The 13253-nt window shown below is 42.1% G+C and overlaps 1 protein-coding gene across 1 annotated transcript; it reads left to right on the top strand.

Annotated features, from left to right (window-relative positions):
* The first annotated feature begins 3002 nt into the window (after nt 1-3002).
* tsr1 (TSR1 ribosome maturation factor) lies at nt 3003-13253 on the top strand. The gene is made up of 15 exons (XM_030744445.1): nt 3003-3167; nt 4921-5024; nt 5108-5336; nt 5663-5797; nt 5932-6380; nt 6905-7049; nt 7488-7675; nt 10064-10269; nt 10366-10525; nt 10618-10728; nt 10810-10942; nt 12116-12232; nt 12405-12545; nt 12640-12714; nt 12810-13253. Exons 1-15 carry the CDS (start codon nt 3041-3043, stop codon nt 12986-12988), a joined length of 2499 nt encoding a protein of 832 aa, XP_030600305.1. The 5' UTR covers nt 3003-3040; the 3' UTR covers nt 12989-13253.

Genomic DNA, 13253 nt, shown 5'->3' with positions numbered 1-13253 from the left:
GTAGTTTTCTCCCAATATGTTTTTTAAGATTAACCCAGAATTTAATTTTTTAAAGCCAGAGTCTTATGATCCTTGACCCTTAAATTTATGCAATAAATACAGCAAGATTAAGACATTTCACGGTGTTCACATAATTTCCCTTCTTCTTCTTCTTTTGGTTGCTCTATTTGAAGGTTAGCACAGCGAAACATCTTTATCCATCTCACCCTATCCTTAGCATCCTCCTCTGTCACAGACAGAGACCACAGAGAAGGTTCACTGATGAGGTCTGTGTAGATTCTCAGTCATCCAGGTCATAGTAGTCTCTGGAGCTTGAAAAAGGCGACTGGACTTTTTGTTTCTTGAAGACGTTTCACCTCTCATCCGAAAGGCTTCTTCAGTTCTCAACCAAATGGTGGAGAGACCCAGGTATTTAAACCCCTGTGGGCGTAGTCCCCTGGAGGTGGTTATGACCCTCTATTGATCATGTGCGTGAACACACGTGCCCAGGTGTGAAGGGGGCGTGGGTCATATTTAATCAGTGGTTTCAGTTGAAACCAATTTAGGACTCCGCTCCATTGTTTCCTGTGGCCTATTGAGGTCACTGGAATAAAGGTGTGAATGGGGGTTGAGACTCTGGGAAGGGAGCTCAGGACAGCACTGTAAGCGGGGGAAAGTTGGTGACGTAATCCACCTCCTCTGTTCAATGATGGTTGTTCACAGTGGACATAGATGGCTTCTTTCACTCCTCTTTCAAACCATCTGTTTTCCCTGTCCAAAATGTGAACATTGGCATCCTCAAAAGAGTGCCCTTTTTCCTTCAGATGCAGATGTACTGCTGAATCTTGTCCTGTCGAGGTGGCTCTTCTATGTTGTGCCATTCGTTTGTGAAGAGGCTGTTTGGTTTCACCAATGTAGAGGTCCGAGCACTCTTCACTGCACTGAACAGCATACACTACATCGCTGATCTTGTGTTTGGCGGGTTTGTCCTTGGGATGAACCAGTTTTTGTCTTAGGGTGTGACTTGGTTTGAAGTATACTGAGATGTCATGCTTGGAGAAAATTCTTCTGAGTTTCTCTGACAAGCCTGACACATATGGGATGACAATATTGTTCCTCTTGTCCTTCCTATTCTCTGTTGTTTGTGTTTGGCCTTCATTCCTGTGCATCTTAGCTGATTTGATGAAGGCCCAGTTGGGGTAACCGCATGTTTTGAGGGCTTTCTTAATGTGTGTGTGTTCCTTATGCTTCCCTTCTGCCTTAGAGGGAACACTTTCCGCACGGTGTTGTAGGGTCCTGATCACCCCAAGTTTGTGTTCCAGAGGGTGGTGGGAGTCAAAGAGGAGATACTGGTCTGTGTGTGTGGGCTTCCGGTAAACTTCAATGTTGAGGCTTCCATCTTCCTCGATAAGCACCGCACAGTCCAGGAGTGGTAACTTGTTATCTCTGGTGTCCTCCCTGGTAAAACGTATGTATTTATCCACTGAGTTAATGTGACGAGTGAAGGCTTCTACTTCTTGGGTTTTGATTTTGACCCAGGTGTCATCTACATATCTGTACCAGTGGCTAGGTGCCATCCCTTTGAAAGAACCAAGAGCTTTACTTTCCACTTCCTCCATGTAAAGGTTGGCTACAATGGGAGACACTGGGGAGCCCATGGCACATCCATGCTTCTGTCTGTAGAATCCATCATTGTATTTAAAATATGTTGTGGTAAGGCAGAGATCTAAAAGTGCACAAATCTGATCTGGGGTGAAGCTGGTTCTGTTCAGTAAGGAATCGTCTTCCTGTAGTCGTCTTCTGACGGTCTCCACTGCCTCAGTTGTGGGTATGCAAGTGAAAAGTGAAACCACATCAAAGGACACCATGGTTTCATCTGGATCCAGTACAAGATTCCGGACCTTGTTAGTAAAATCTGTAGAGTTTTCAATGTGGTGGGGTGTGATGCCAACAAGCGGTGATAAGATGGTGGCGAGGTGTTTGGAAATGTTGTAGGTGACCGAGTTTATACTGCTGATAATGGGTCGAAGTGGGACTCCTTCTTTGTGGATCTTTGGGAGTCCATAAATGCATGGAGTGGCTTCTCCAGGGTACAGGCGGTAGTAAGTAGTAAGCCCACAGGGGTTTAAATACCTGGGTCTCTCCACCATTTGGTTGAGAACTGAAGAAGCCTTTCGGATGAGAGGTGAAACGTCTTCAAGAAACAAAAAGAAGTCCAGTCGCCTTTTTCAAGCTCCAGAGACTTCACTGATGAGGGTCATCAGTGAACCTTCTCTGTGGTCTTCCTCTTTTCCTCCTGCCTGGCAGCTCCATATTCAGCATCCTTTGTCAAATGTATCCACTATCTCATCTCTCCACATGTCCAGACCATCTCAGCCTTGACTCCAGTCTGAGCTGTTCCTCTGACTTCTGCTCTGACATCTCCAGCTTGGCCTCTTGTCTTTTTGTTTGTGGCACTGTCTCCAAGCTATACATCATAGCAGGTCTCACTACCATCTTGTAAACCTTCCATTTCACAAATCATCCCTGACACTCATGTCCACCCGCTCCACCCTGCCTGCACTCTCCTCTTCACCTCTCTTGGGCACTGCCCCTGGCTTTAGATGGTTGACCCCAGGTACTCTCCAGGCTCTCTTGCACCTGCTCCTTATGCTCGCTACAGATCATGTCTTCTACAAACATCAAATTGCACAGAGACTCCTGCCTGACCTCATCTGTCAGCCTGCCCATCACCAGTGCAAAAAGAAGGGGCTAAGAACCCATCTGTCCTATTGCACACTTCACCTGTCTCTTTGTCCTTATACATGCCCTGCACCACCCTCACATACTCCGCCACTCCTGACTCCCTCATATAATGAGGCACCGTGTCATATGCTTTCTCTAGATCCACAAAGACACAGTGCAACTCCTTCTGATCTTCTCCATCAACACTCTCAACGGAAAGGTCACGTCATCCTGATCTACGCTTTTATTTTGAAGAAAGGCTCTCCGGAAGTTCTAAAGACACGTCCATGTCGTGACGTCGCTGCGAGTGCGGAAGTAAATTAGCTGACCTACCCACATGGTGGAAATGGCTGCTGATGGGGAAAAACAACAGGGCCACAGACCCGGCATATACAAACAGAAAAATAAAGGACACAAACATGGCAAGCACCGGACGAAAGGAGAAATTGAAAGGGAAAACAAAGGCAAGTGGCGTCCAGCTGTGAAGTGTTACACCCGGGGGCGCATGTGTATTGTTAGCATGTGGCTTCTGCATGTACACGTGTTGGGCTTTAATGGTTGAATCCGTTTAGTAGAATTATCTGATATTTTAACACTTTTTGAATGACGTTCAGTGAAAATGTGTATTCATTTGCGAGGCTCGTTTGGCGTTAAAATTGGTGGAGTTTGCATCAGATGAGCTATCAGAGCTTCCCGTGATCCGTTATTGGAGAAACGGATCACTCATCACTCTGAATTACACCGCGAAGGTTTACCGTTAAAACCTGTTTTGTTATATTTAATTTCAAGCTCATTTTCTGAGTTAAAATGAGAATGATTATCACAAATGAACACTGCTTGTCGCAGTACAACAAAGTTGTAATTTAATGGTACTCTGCTTCATTCCGTATATATTCACATTACTTTGAGAAACCATTGGCAAGTTGTAGCTTAGAGGAATATTTCATAAATTTTAAGTTAGAGCCCGGATGATGCTGTTTTGGGGGCCGGTACTGCAGTCTTCAGGCCCTTAAAAAAATCTGATATCTATAACCAAACATAAATATTGTGGACTAGTCTTTACAGTTATTGAAACGTCTAAAAGATAAAGTAATGTTGACGCTTTAATTCAAATTATTTGAGGACCAACCGCAACCAGAGGACCAAATTCAGCCCTAAAATGAAAGCAAAAGACCCTTCAAGGATTAATAAAAGGCAACTATATATTCAGGAATGTCGATGCCTCAGAATATAAACCAGTTTATATTCTGTGTGTACTGCTGTTTAACTGGATTCCAACAGAGGGCGCTCCGCCGATGTATGGGAATAATTTATTTATTTATTTATTTATTTTTTAAATAAGACCTTACAGATTATGGCTGATGGATAATCTTCCACCCATCCTGTGCTGTATTTAGATGTCAGGCATACTGTCATACTTTGATGGTCTTTCAAAGAGAGAGGATTATTTGAATTGTGTCATTTATAAATATCTCAGTTTTAATTAATTCTCATAGGTTCGTCAAGTCACATGAGTAAAACAGAAAAAATACATATATTCACATATAAGGCACATATAGGGACAACAGAAATTTTCTGGGGGCATCTGGTCTAACCAGGATATCAGATTCAATACTTACTGTTCTGTCCACTGATCATAGTTTATGGATGCAGAGAAATTAAAAAAAAAAAAAAAAAAAAAAAAGCTAAATTGTTGTCAAACAATAGCCAGCGGTTGGAGCAGATCAGTTTTGCATTCGAGATGGACTGTTTGGAGCCTGCTTAAATGCGATTGGTCAGTACTACAATACTACAAAACAGGGTATGGCCTTAAAATCACTAATTCGGCACCTCTCTAAAAAATATCAACATCATTAAATTCACAAAGTAAAAGCAGCTGCGCTCTTGTGTTCACTTGAACTTCCCTCTTCAGGTGTTTTTGATAGGTTGCCTAGCCAGCATATGTTTTAAAGCAGCGCGGATACTGTAAAAATGAATCATGAACTACATCAGCCCATGTTCACACAGTCTTCATATATCTGCTGAGATTTATTGACAACTTAGACTTGAACTGCTTTAACATTGTGCAGCAGGGTGGTGCATGATGCCAGATGTGTATTTTTGTACTAGAATCTTTTTCTAAGCAGCAGGATTGCGGGTTGTGTTAAAGACTATGTTAAAAGACCACTGTAAATATTGTATAAATTTATAAATATCTTGTGTTGCACTGTCTCACAGGGAGAGTGTCAGTGACAGTCCTTTCCAAAAAACAGAGAAAGGAACAAAAGAAGATGGACAGAAGGCACAAAGCCAATCAGCTGCGGAAGAATAAGAAAGACATGGTAATTTAAAATGTCACATGATGGATTGCCTTTCTTAAATTTTTTAGTGTTGCTGCAGTTGCTTGAATCTCTTATGTTTTTAGGTCCTGACAGAAAAGCGACGTCTAGGCAGCAGAGATGGTCCTCCTCATTTGGTGGTTGTGGTGTCCCTGCATGCCCGAGCTGATGCTGGTGCTATTACTAAACTGCTGCGTGGAGAAGGTGTTGGGGGCATTGTACATAATGACCGGTGCATCAGTGGTGTTAGTGACAGTTATGGGCTGATTCTGCCTCGCTTTAAACAAAGGTTCACCTTTCTAAGCCAGAGTACAGGTAAGCACTGGAAAAGAGGCTTCCTTAAAAAAAGTGAGCTAGATAGTTAAATGTTATTAAGTGCATGAGTTTTGTTCATAGAATAAATATGCATCTCTGGTACTATGAATACATTTGTGACTTTTAGAATATCTATGGACTCAAAAATTCTGCCACAAGGTATTTAAATTTTTTACTGTTTTAGATAGGATTTTTTTAAATTTACATTTTGTGTTGTAAAATTGATGTTCTCCTCAGTAGATGACTTTCTAAAACAAGTATTTGCAGATTGTACTCTTACATACCTGTTTATATTTTCTCACTTGTGTAATATTTTCTTTTTATAGCGGATATGCACTCCCTGCTGGATGTGACAAAGATTGCAGACAGCCTTGTATTCGTGTTGGATTCTGCTGAAGGTTGGGACAGCTATGGAGACTATTGTCTGTCTTGCCTCTTTGCTCAGGGCCTCCCCAGCTATGGTAATTATAAATCTGAACATAAAACTGGAGGTTTCAGACTCCATGGATGCAGTTTTTATAAACATTTTTATTCACGTCTTTTCTGATGTACCTTTTCTAAGCCTTTGTCTCTCTCCCATGTTCAACTTACACAGCATTGGTATGTCAGGGTCTGTCCGATCTTCCTGTGAAGAAGAGGGTTGAGTCCAGAAGAGTTTTGTCAAAGATCACGGAGGGCCGTTTTCCCGATGCCCGTCTCTTCCCTCTGGACTCAGAACAAGATGGCACACTACTTCTCAGACACCTGGGCACTCAGAGACAGAGAAAGTTGGGTTTCCGCTCCAGACGTTCTCATCTCATTGCTCAGCATGTCACTTTTACACCTAACAGCCATGCTGAGAATACAGCTGGACCTAAGGGCCTGGGCACACTCTGTGTTTCTGGGTATGTGCGTGGCCATCCTCTGCGGGTTGACAGACTGGTGCACATCAGTGGTCATGGTGATTTTCAGCTCAGTCAGATTGATGCTCCAGCAGACCCTCTTCCCCTGAACTTAACAGTGGCCAGAGCAGCAAAGCCTAGCAAAGGAGATGTTGACATGATGGTAGGTGTTTCTTGACTGGAATTTGATGCTTTTTTTTAAATACTTTAACCTGACAAATATACATTTATAAATGGAAAACTGATAGAATATAGTTTATTAAACAATAAGTTATATAAATGAGATCTATTTATTGCTCTACTGCTTGACAAAAATATTTTAGGAATTTTACACCGCCTTTGACTTTTTTGTAGGGTTAGTTAGTTGTATTGTGGATATTTTTGGGCGCAGGCAGATATTTTCTGCACAGTTTGAAACGGAAGCTTGGGAACTGGTTTAGGTTAGGTAATCTATTACAGCTGTCAGCATCTGTTTTTGACACAGTAATATTACTGTTGCATAACAACTGGAACGTGCACTTTTCTACACTATTTATAACCATTATAACTAATGGAAATGTCACTATAATGAATGGTGGTCGTAAGCTTAAATGGACAAGTCATATTTTAACACCTTAATCGTTTTGTAGCTTTTGATAGCTAGTTTAGTCGAAATGTTTTGCATTTACCTGCTCATCTGTACCACAGGATGGAGGTGAAGACGAGGCCCATGTGAGGGTGCTCATGAAAGCAGACCCAGACAGCAGGGAGAGCCTGCAGGCAGAGGCTGAGGTGGATCCCATGGACGGAGAGCAGACTTGGCCAACAGAATCAGAACTGCTGGAAGCTGAAGGTGGAGAATATCTGGATATGAGGATATCTAGGAAATAACATATGAGATGGTTTAGTGCTGAGGATTGAGGCCTTGCTTGTGTTAGAAAAGCTGAACCTGTTTTGAAGTTACCACTTTCAAGTAGTGGGAAACTATATTACTAATGAAAATGTATAAAACTGAATTTGCTTTTCAACTTTGGCACATCGTTCTTGAATACAGATTTATAACACCGTGATGTGTCAGTATTGATTGACACAACAAGCCAGTTACACAAAATATAATGTTATCTGTACATGGCAATAATTTGGATGCTTATACATAACTGAAAGAATGTGCTTTTCTTGATGCAAGTGTGGTTTGTTTTCTTTGTTTTGTTTTTTTGTATATGTCCTTATATGCAAGTTATTGAGCCAGAAAACCACAGGACTCTAAATCTTTTGCGGTTTCTCTGTTTAGAGGCCAGGAAGAAAAAACGTGTAATGAAGGTCCCTAAAGGAACGTCAGACTACCAGGCCACCTGGATTGTTGATGAAGGAGAGGAGGAGAATGGCGACATGGATGAAGAAAGTAGTGATGATGATGACGATGATGATGACATGATGGATGAAGCCATGGACAAAGAGGATGGGGAGACTGACTCTCAGGTACACATTTTTTTGACATAAGCCTTTATAGACAGTGAAGTGAAGCAGAAGAAAGAAATAAGTTGAGTGTTCTGAGATTATAGGGTTGATTTACACTAAAACAACAAACATATTTAGTTTATAATGATAGGCAATACTTCCTAGCCTCGGAAAGCCCGATACATTGAAAAATGGGCAGAGTGTACATTTTTAAAAAGTAGCTCAGGTCACAGCTGTCTGAGCAGAGATGCTCAGATATCTCTGTGCGTCTTCTGGGCATCACATTCACCTCACCTAGAAAGCACAGCAAATGCAACCGAAACATACAATTTGTAATTGTTATATTTAACTTGATTTAGTAGCTTCACTAGAAGTTCAATCCGAACACACCTTTTATTGGTTAGTTTGTTGAGCAGGGTCATGTTGTCATAGCAACAGTGTGGCTGAGGTCAGGTGGAGATGATGATGATGATGAGGATGGTAATTTGTGAAGAAGCAATAAAGTGTTGGTAGTTCCGGGGCTGGAGCGGTGCATACGTGACCCACAGTCAGTGCACCTCGCTGCTGAGAGGCACTGTTTGTTTTCTCAGTGTCTGACTCTGGCCTGCAGTGCCAGGCTGCTCACCACAACAATAGTGTTTGGAGCAGGAGTCCCAAGAGAAGCCTCCTGTCTTCCTGTCTTGTGAACAGAACTTCCTGTCTGGACGAAGGGAGGGGCCGACCATTTATTTATTTCCCGCTCTGCTTGAAAAGGAGTCAGGAAAACTTTCCTTATGCAACAGGTTCATTACGATTTCTGATTGTTATTAGCATGCATTTGATGTCAAGGTTAGCGCACAGGAATACGTATTTAGAAGACGGTAACAATAGTGGAAAGGGTACTTCAAATGATAATGATTATTATTATTATTGCAGCAAGGATGTTGGAAAGGTTGTGAATCAGCCGCATGCTGAGAGCTTTCCGCTCTTGCATCTGGCTTCTCCTGTAATGTGTCAGTCAAGAAACCAGAGCAAAGCATGTCTTCTTTGATGATTCATTTCCTTATGCAAATATATTGCCCTTGGAAGGTCAATTTCTAGATATTGTTTTAAGAGTGGATGTCTCACACTGGAGACAGTCGTTACGTAACACACTTGGAAATGCACTAAATTTAAATGCATGCAAAACAGTGATTCCCATAGTTTGAATTTGGGCAATTACTCATGTTTACAGACACATGATGCACTACAAAGCTATTCTGTGATTGCAGCTGAGTTGTTAGTTATGTTACATAAACATTTTCTGTGAATGGGATCTTTTTAATTTCAATTGTTTTTCTACCATTTCATTTCATTGTTAAACACTGACTGCAACTAAGAAAGTAAACAATACCATCCTGAAGAGAATTCTGCCCAGCCTGTTCATCCCAGTATATTTGGCTTACAGGCTCACTGTTTGAAAAGAGAGAGCCACACGGATTGCTGGTAAAAGGTTCGTTCAAAAAAGTCTTGAATCTTGTGATTCAAGAACATAGTTAGCTCATTATCCAAGTTGAGATAGTTGTAGTATAGCCTCTGTGGGGCTAAATATCTTTTGCTACTTTCCCACCGCCGAGGTTCCGGAGCCGGAGCAAGTTCCCGTGCCGATCCCAAGGAACCGACGAAACAATTAAGAACGGGCCCGCGTTCCCACCGCGTTTCTGTGAACTGCTCCTTTACGTATGTGCGTGGGCGGGTCCTCGTCTGGACACGGAAGCCGAAGGTCACAAACGTGGGAGAACACGCTCCCCTTTCTGTGCTGCAAATATGTTTTATGGTCCAAACCAAACTACTGCAGCACCTGTGTGCAGCACAGAGGTAAACACAGACAGCGATTAGAGCAAGACGACAAGTATGCACTTCGTGTCCTTTTATCTGTAATATGAACTGATACAAAGCAGAAAGTTCAGCCTTAGAGCCCAACCTAATTCACAGCCGTGAAAATCGCTTCACTTTTCTCATGTAATACACATGTAATATGGTATAAAACTTGATGTTGAGACAGCAGAGTCACGCCCCTCTGCTGCTTTCGGCACGTGTTCCTGGTTCCAGACCAGCTAGTTTGCGGGGCCGGAATCGAACCCGTTTTTCGGCCTAGCACAGAGTGTTTCAGCGGTGGAAAACCCGCCTAACGGTTCAAATTACGGCACGGGCTCCGGAACCCTGTTGGTGGGAAAGAGGCCTTTCTGGTGGTTTTATTCCAATAATGTTATCTCTGTCACTGCACTTGTTGTTAGTACGTGGGTAAAGCAGAGCCAGAGCATCAAAGCTTCTTCAGTGATCTCTAAAAATGTAGAGGACAGTGATTCAGTTTTGTTTAGTCAGACAGCAGCTTGCATTTTTTTGTTCAAACCTCTTGTACTAAATTTGTTCTGTGTCCTCTCTGTCCAGCACCCTGGTTCATGCTGTGATTCAGAAGAGGAAGAGGAGGAAGAAGAGGTGTGCTCCACAGAGCGAGCAGGTGCAGATCAGCGCTACGATGAACACATGGATGAAGCTGCTGAGGAAGAAGGCCTAAAACGCTACCGCGAGGCTCGAGCTAATGAAATGTTTCCTGATGAGGTGGACACGCCTCTCGATACTGCGGCTAGAATCAGGTCAGTAGGGCTTCTCTTATGTTTTCTTTTATGTTTCTTTCATGATTAAATATTTATTGTTGTCACTTTGTTTGGGTTGCTGTCCTCTACTCGCAGGTTCCAGCGCTACAGGGGGCTAAAAAGCTTCCGCTCGTCACCTTGGGACCCCATGGAAAACTTGCCCCTTGACTATTCACGCATATTCCAGTTCCAGAGCTTTGAACGCACTCGCCGCCGCATACTGGCTGAAGCTGCAGCCGAGGAGGAGGGAGCCATGGTAAAAATAACAGTAGTTGTCTTCATCTGTAAATGCTCTCATGTTAATGCTTATTTTTGGCTTCACTCACTCTGCTGTCTTTCTTGTTTCAGAATGGCTGGTATGTTACGCTGCACATCATCGACGTACCTTTTTCTGTGATGGAGAGTGTCCAGTCGGGCAAACCTCTGGTGCTGGTGTCTCTCTTGCCACATGAACAGAAGGTATTGACATCTGAAACTGTCCATTTGAAGCAAAGCTGCGCCGACTGTTACTCACATCATAATTGTTTCTCCTGCGCGTAGATGTCAGTCATGCACGTTTTGGTGCGGCGACACCCCAGCAACACGGAGCCAATCAAATCTAAAGAGGAGCTCGTGTTCCACTGTGGATTTCGGAGATTCCGGGCCTCTCCCATCTTCTCTCAGCACACGTCAGGTAGAACACGTGCTAATTATGCAAATGTAACCCTTGTTTCAACCTCAGTCTCTTAATGAGACAGTTTTTAAATTCACCCAGTAAATTCAGCAGGAGTGAGAGCGGGGAATGACCCTGCACAAATACTTTAAATACTCCTTCATGCAGGTGTTCATAACCATTATATTTTATACCAAAATCAGTCCATTTATTGGACTGATGCAATAAGTAGATTGTTGAGAGAGACAACATAAATTAGCACAGTGTAAAGGCGCAATAACTGCCGTTGAGTTCCAGCGTTCTCAACACCGACCTGTAACCAGGTGGTCTGCCTCAGGTGTGTCCAGTTAGAAGCAAGTCTGTTTCATGCATGTGCAACACGTGCACAGTGGTGCAGGCAAATGATCGCACCCACACTCACAGCCACACACTAACCTGTCGTTAGCATGGAAGCTCTTCACTGTGAGTGAACGCACAAAGTTTGCCAAAGTAGGCTTGTAACAACAAACCTGATCAGCCTCTTAAATCACCCTCACCCGGCTGTTTTGTTATAAAAATCTGTTGCCTCTCCTTTTGTTTGATAAGGTACACCCACCTTTACCTTTGGTAAGGTAAAGGTGGGTTTACAGCAACTCATTTTCAGTGAATTATATTTCCCTCTTTTTTTTCAGTGAGAGATCCTGTAACTTACTGCCGTTGGGGAAATATGTAAAATTTACTGATTTCTTTTGTTGTGAAAATAATATTTTTCATTGAAGGAGTTTTTGTTTGTATATGCTGCCAGTTGTAGTTCTTAGAAAACTGGAATTGGCAAAAATCGGTATCAGCAAGTAAAAAAAAAAAAAAAAAAAAAAACACCTGGAAATTTGAATCTACAACATCAGGTTCAATTTTGACACATGATTTCATCCCACTGTTCAATTTCAAATGTATCAGTAAATCTTGCAATATTTAAACAACATAATTGTACAAAACTAGCACCTTTTTTTTTTTTTTTTTTTTTTTTTTTTTTTTTTTAGGGTTGACTTTCAGTTCTTTGCAAAACAAGAACTCTGAAATGAAACTTAAGTATAAAATCTGCAGTATTGTTGAAATATATTAGCAGAATGAGCTTAAAAGCAACTTCTGGAATAACGATATCTGCTGGACATACGATAGTAAATGCATTGTTGAACTCTGATGGTTTTTTTTTAGCTGACAAGCACAAGATGGAACGCTTCCTCAGACCAGATGCCCCCACTGTGGTGTCACTGTACGCCCCCATCACCTTCCCCCCTGCAGGAATCCTGCTTTTTAAGCAAAGGAATGATGGTGAGATGGAAAGTCCTGTTTACTTCAACAGAAGTCAATTTAATTAGTGGCCTGGCTGCCCTCATGTTAAACTTTAAACCATCCACCCTGTTGTTGGTTTTAATTAATTATCCACTTAAGTTAATTCTGTGCTGGCATTTGAGCATGTGTTGTTCTTGCTGTGTGTTTCTAGGCATCCAGGACCTGGTGGCTACAGGCAGTCTGCTCAGTTGTGACCCTCAGCGCATTGTGTTGAAGAGGATTGTACTGAGCGGACACCCGTTCAAAATTAACAGGCGCTCTGCTGTTGTTCGTTACATGTTCTTTAACAGGGGTGAGAGGACATTCTCATACTTAAAATCATCACATATAGTACTACTGCAAAATACATAATTTTCAAGTTCAATTTCCTTTTCTTTCTATTACAGATGATATCACGTGGTTCAAGCCAGTGGAGCTGCGGACAAAATGGGGTCGGAGAGGTCACATCAAGGAGGCCTTAGGTTAGGAAAATTTAAGAATAAAACTCATATCTGCGTATCTGCTGTGGATTCTCACGGCCATTTCTTCTTCTTCTTTTTTTTTTTTTTTTTTTTAGGAACACATGGTCACATGAAGTGCGTGTTTGACAATCAGCTACGCTCTCAAGACACTGTCCTGATGAATTTGTACAAGAGAGTGTATCCTCGCTGGACATATGATCCCTATGTGCCCAGACCTTTACCTTGGGTGAAGAGAGAAGGAACCGTGGAAATGGAAGACTTAGACATGGAATAGTGGAGGGACAGCGTATATTAACAGAAACATCAATGTGATTTCATGACACTTTCAAAAAAGTGCAATGTGTATTAAATAAATCTATTTTGATCCAAAGCATCTCTTAATCGGAAGCTGTCTTGTTCCATTTTGCTTCCAAGTCTCAAACATGCTGCAGAGTTTGTTTTGACCACTAGATGGCAGGGATGAATAAGGATTAATAAAGCCTCCTCAGTGTTTGTAGAGTATCTCACTTTTTTAAAAATGGGTTAAAAAGATTTGAGTC

The sequence above is a fragment of the Archocentrus centrarchus genome, chromosome 13 (genome assembly GCF_007364275.1).
Source record: "Archocentrus centrarchus isolate MPI-CPG fArcCen1 chromosome 13, fArcCen1, whole genome shotgun sequence".
NCBI classification, from domain to species: Eukaryota; Metazoa; Chordata; class Actinopteri; order Cichliformes; family Cichlidae; genus Archocentrus; species Archocentrus centrarchus.
This window is presented reverse-complemented; position numbering and strand designations above follow the sequence as displayed.

Bases quoted from the DNA above. Each gene is read 5' to 3' on its own strand.
- tsr1 (XM_030744445.1), top strand. From the start codon at position 3,041: ATGGTGGAAATGGCTGCTGATGGGGAAAAACAACAGGGCCACAGACCC. The intron at 5,337-5,662 runs GTAAGCACTGGA...TTCTTTTTATAG, and splicing joins CTTTCTAAGCCAGAGTACAG to CGGATATGCACTCCCTGCTG. The intron at 12,546-12,639 runs GTGAGAGGACAT...TTTCTATTACAG, and splicing joins TTACATGTTCTTTAACAGGG to ATGATATCACGTGGTTCAAG.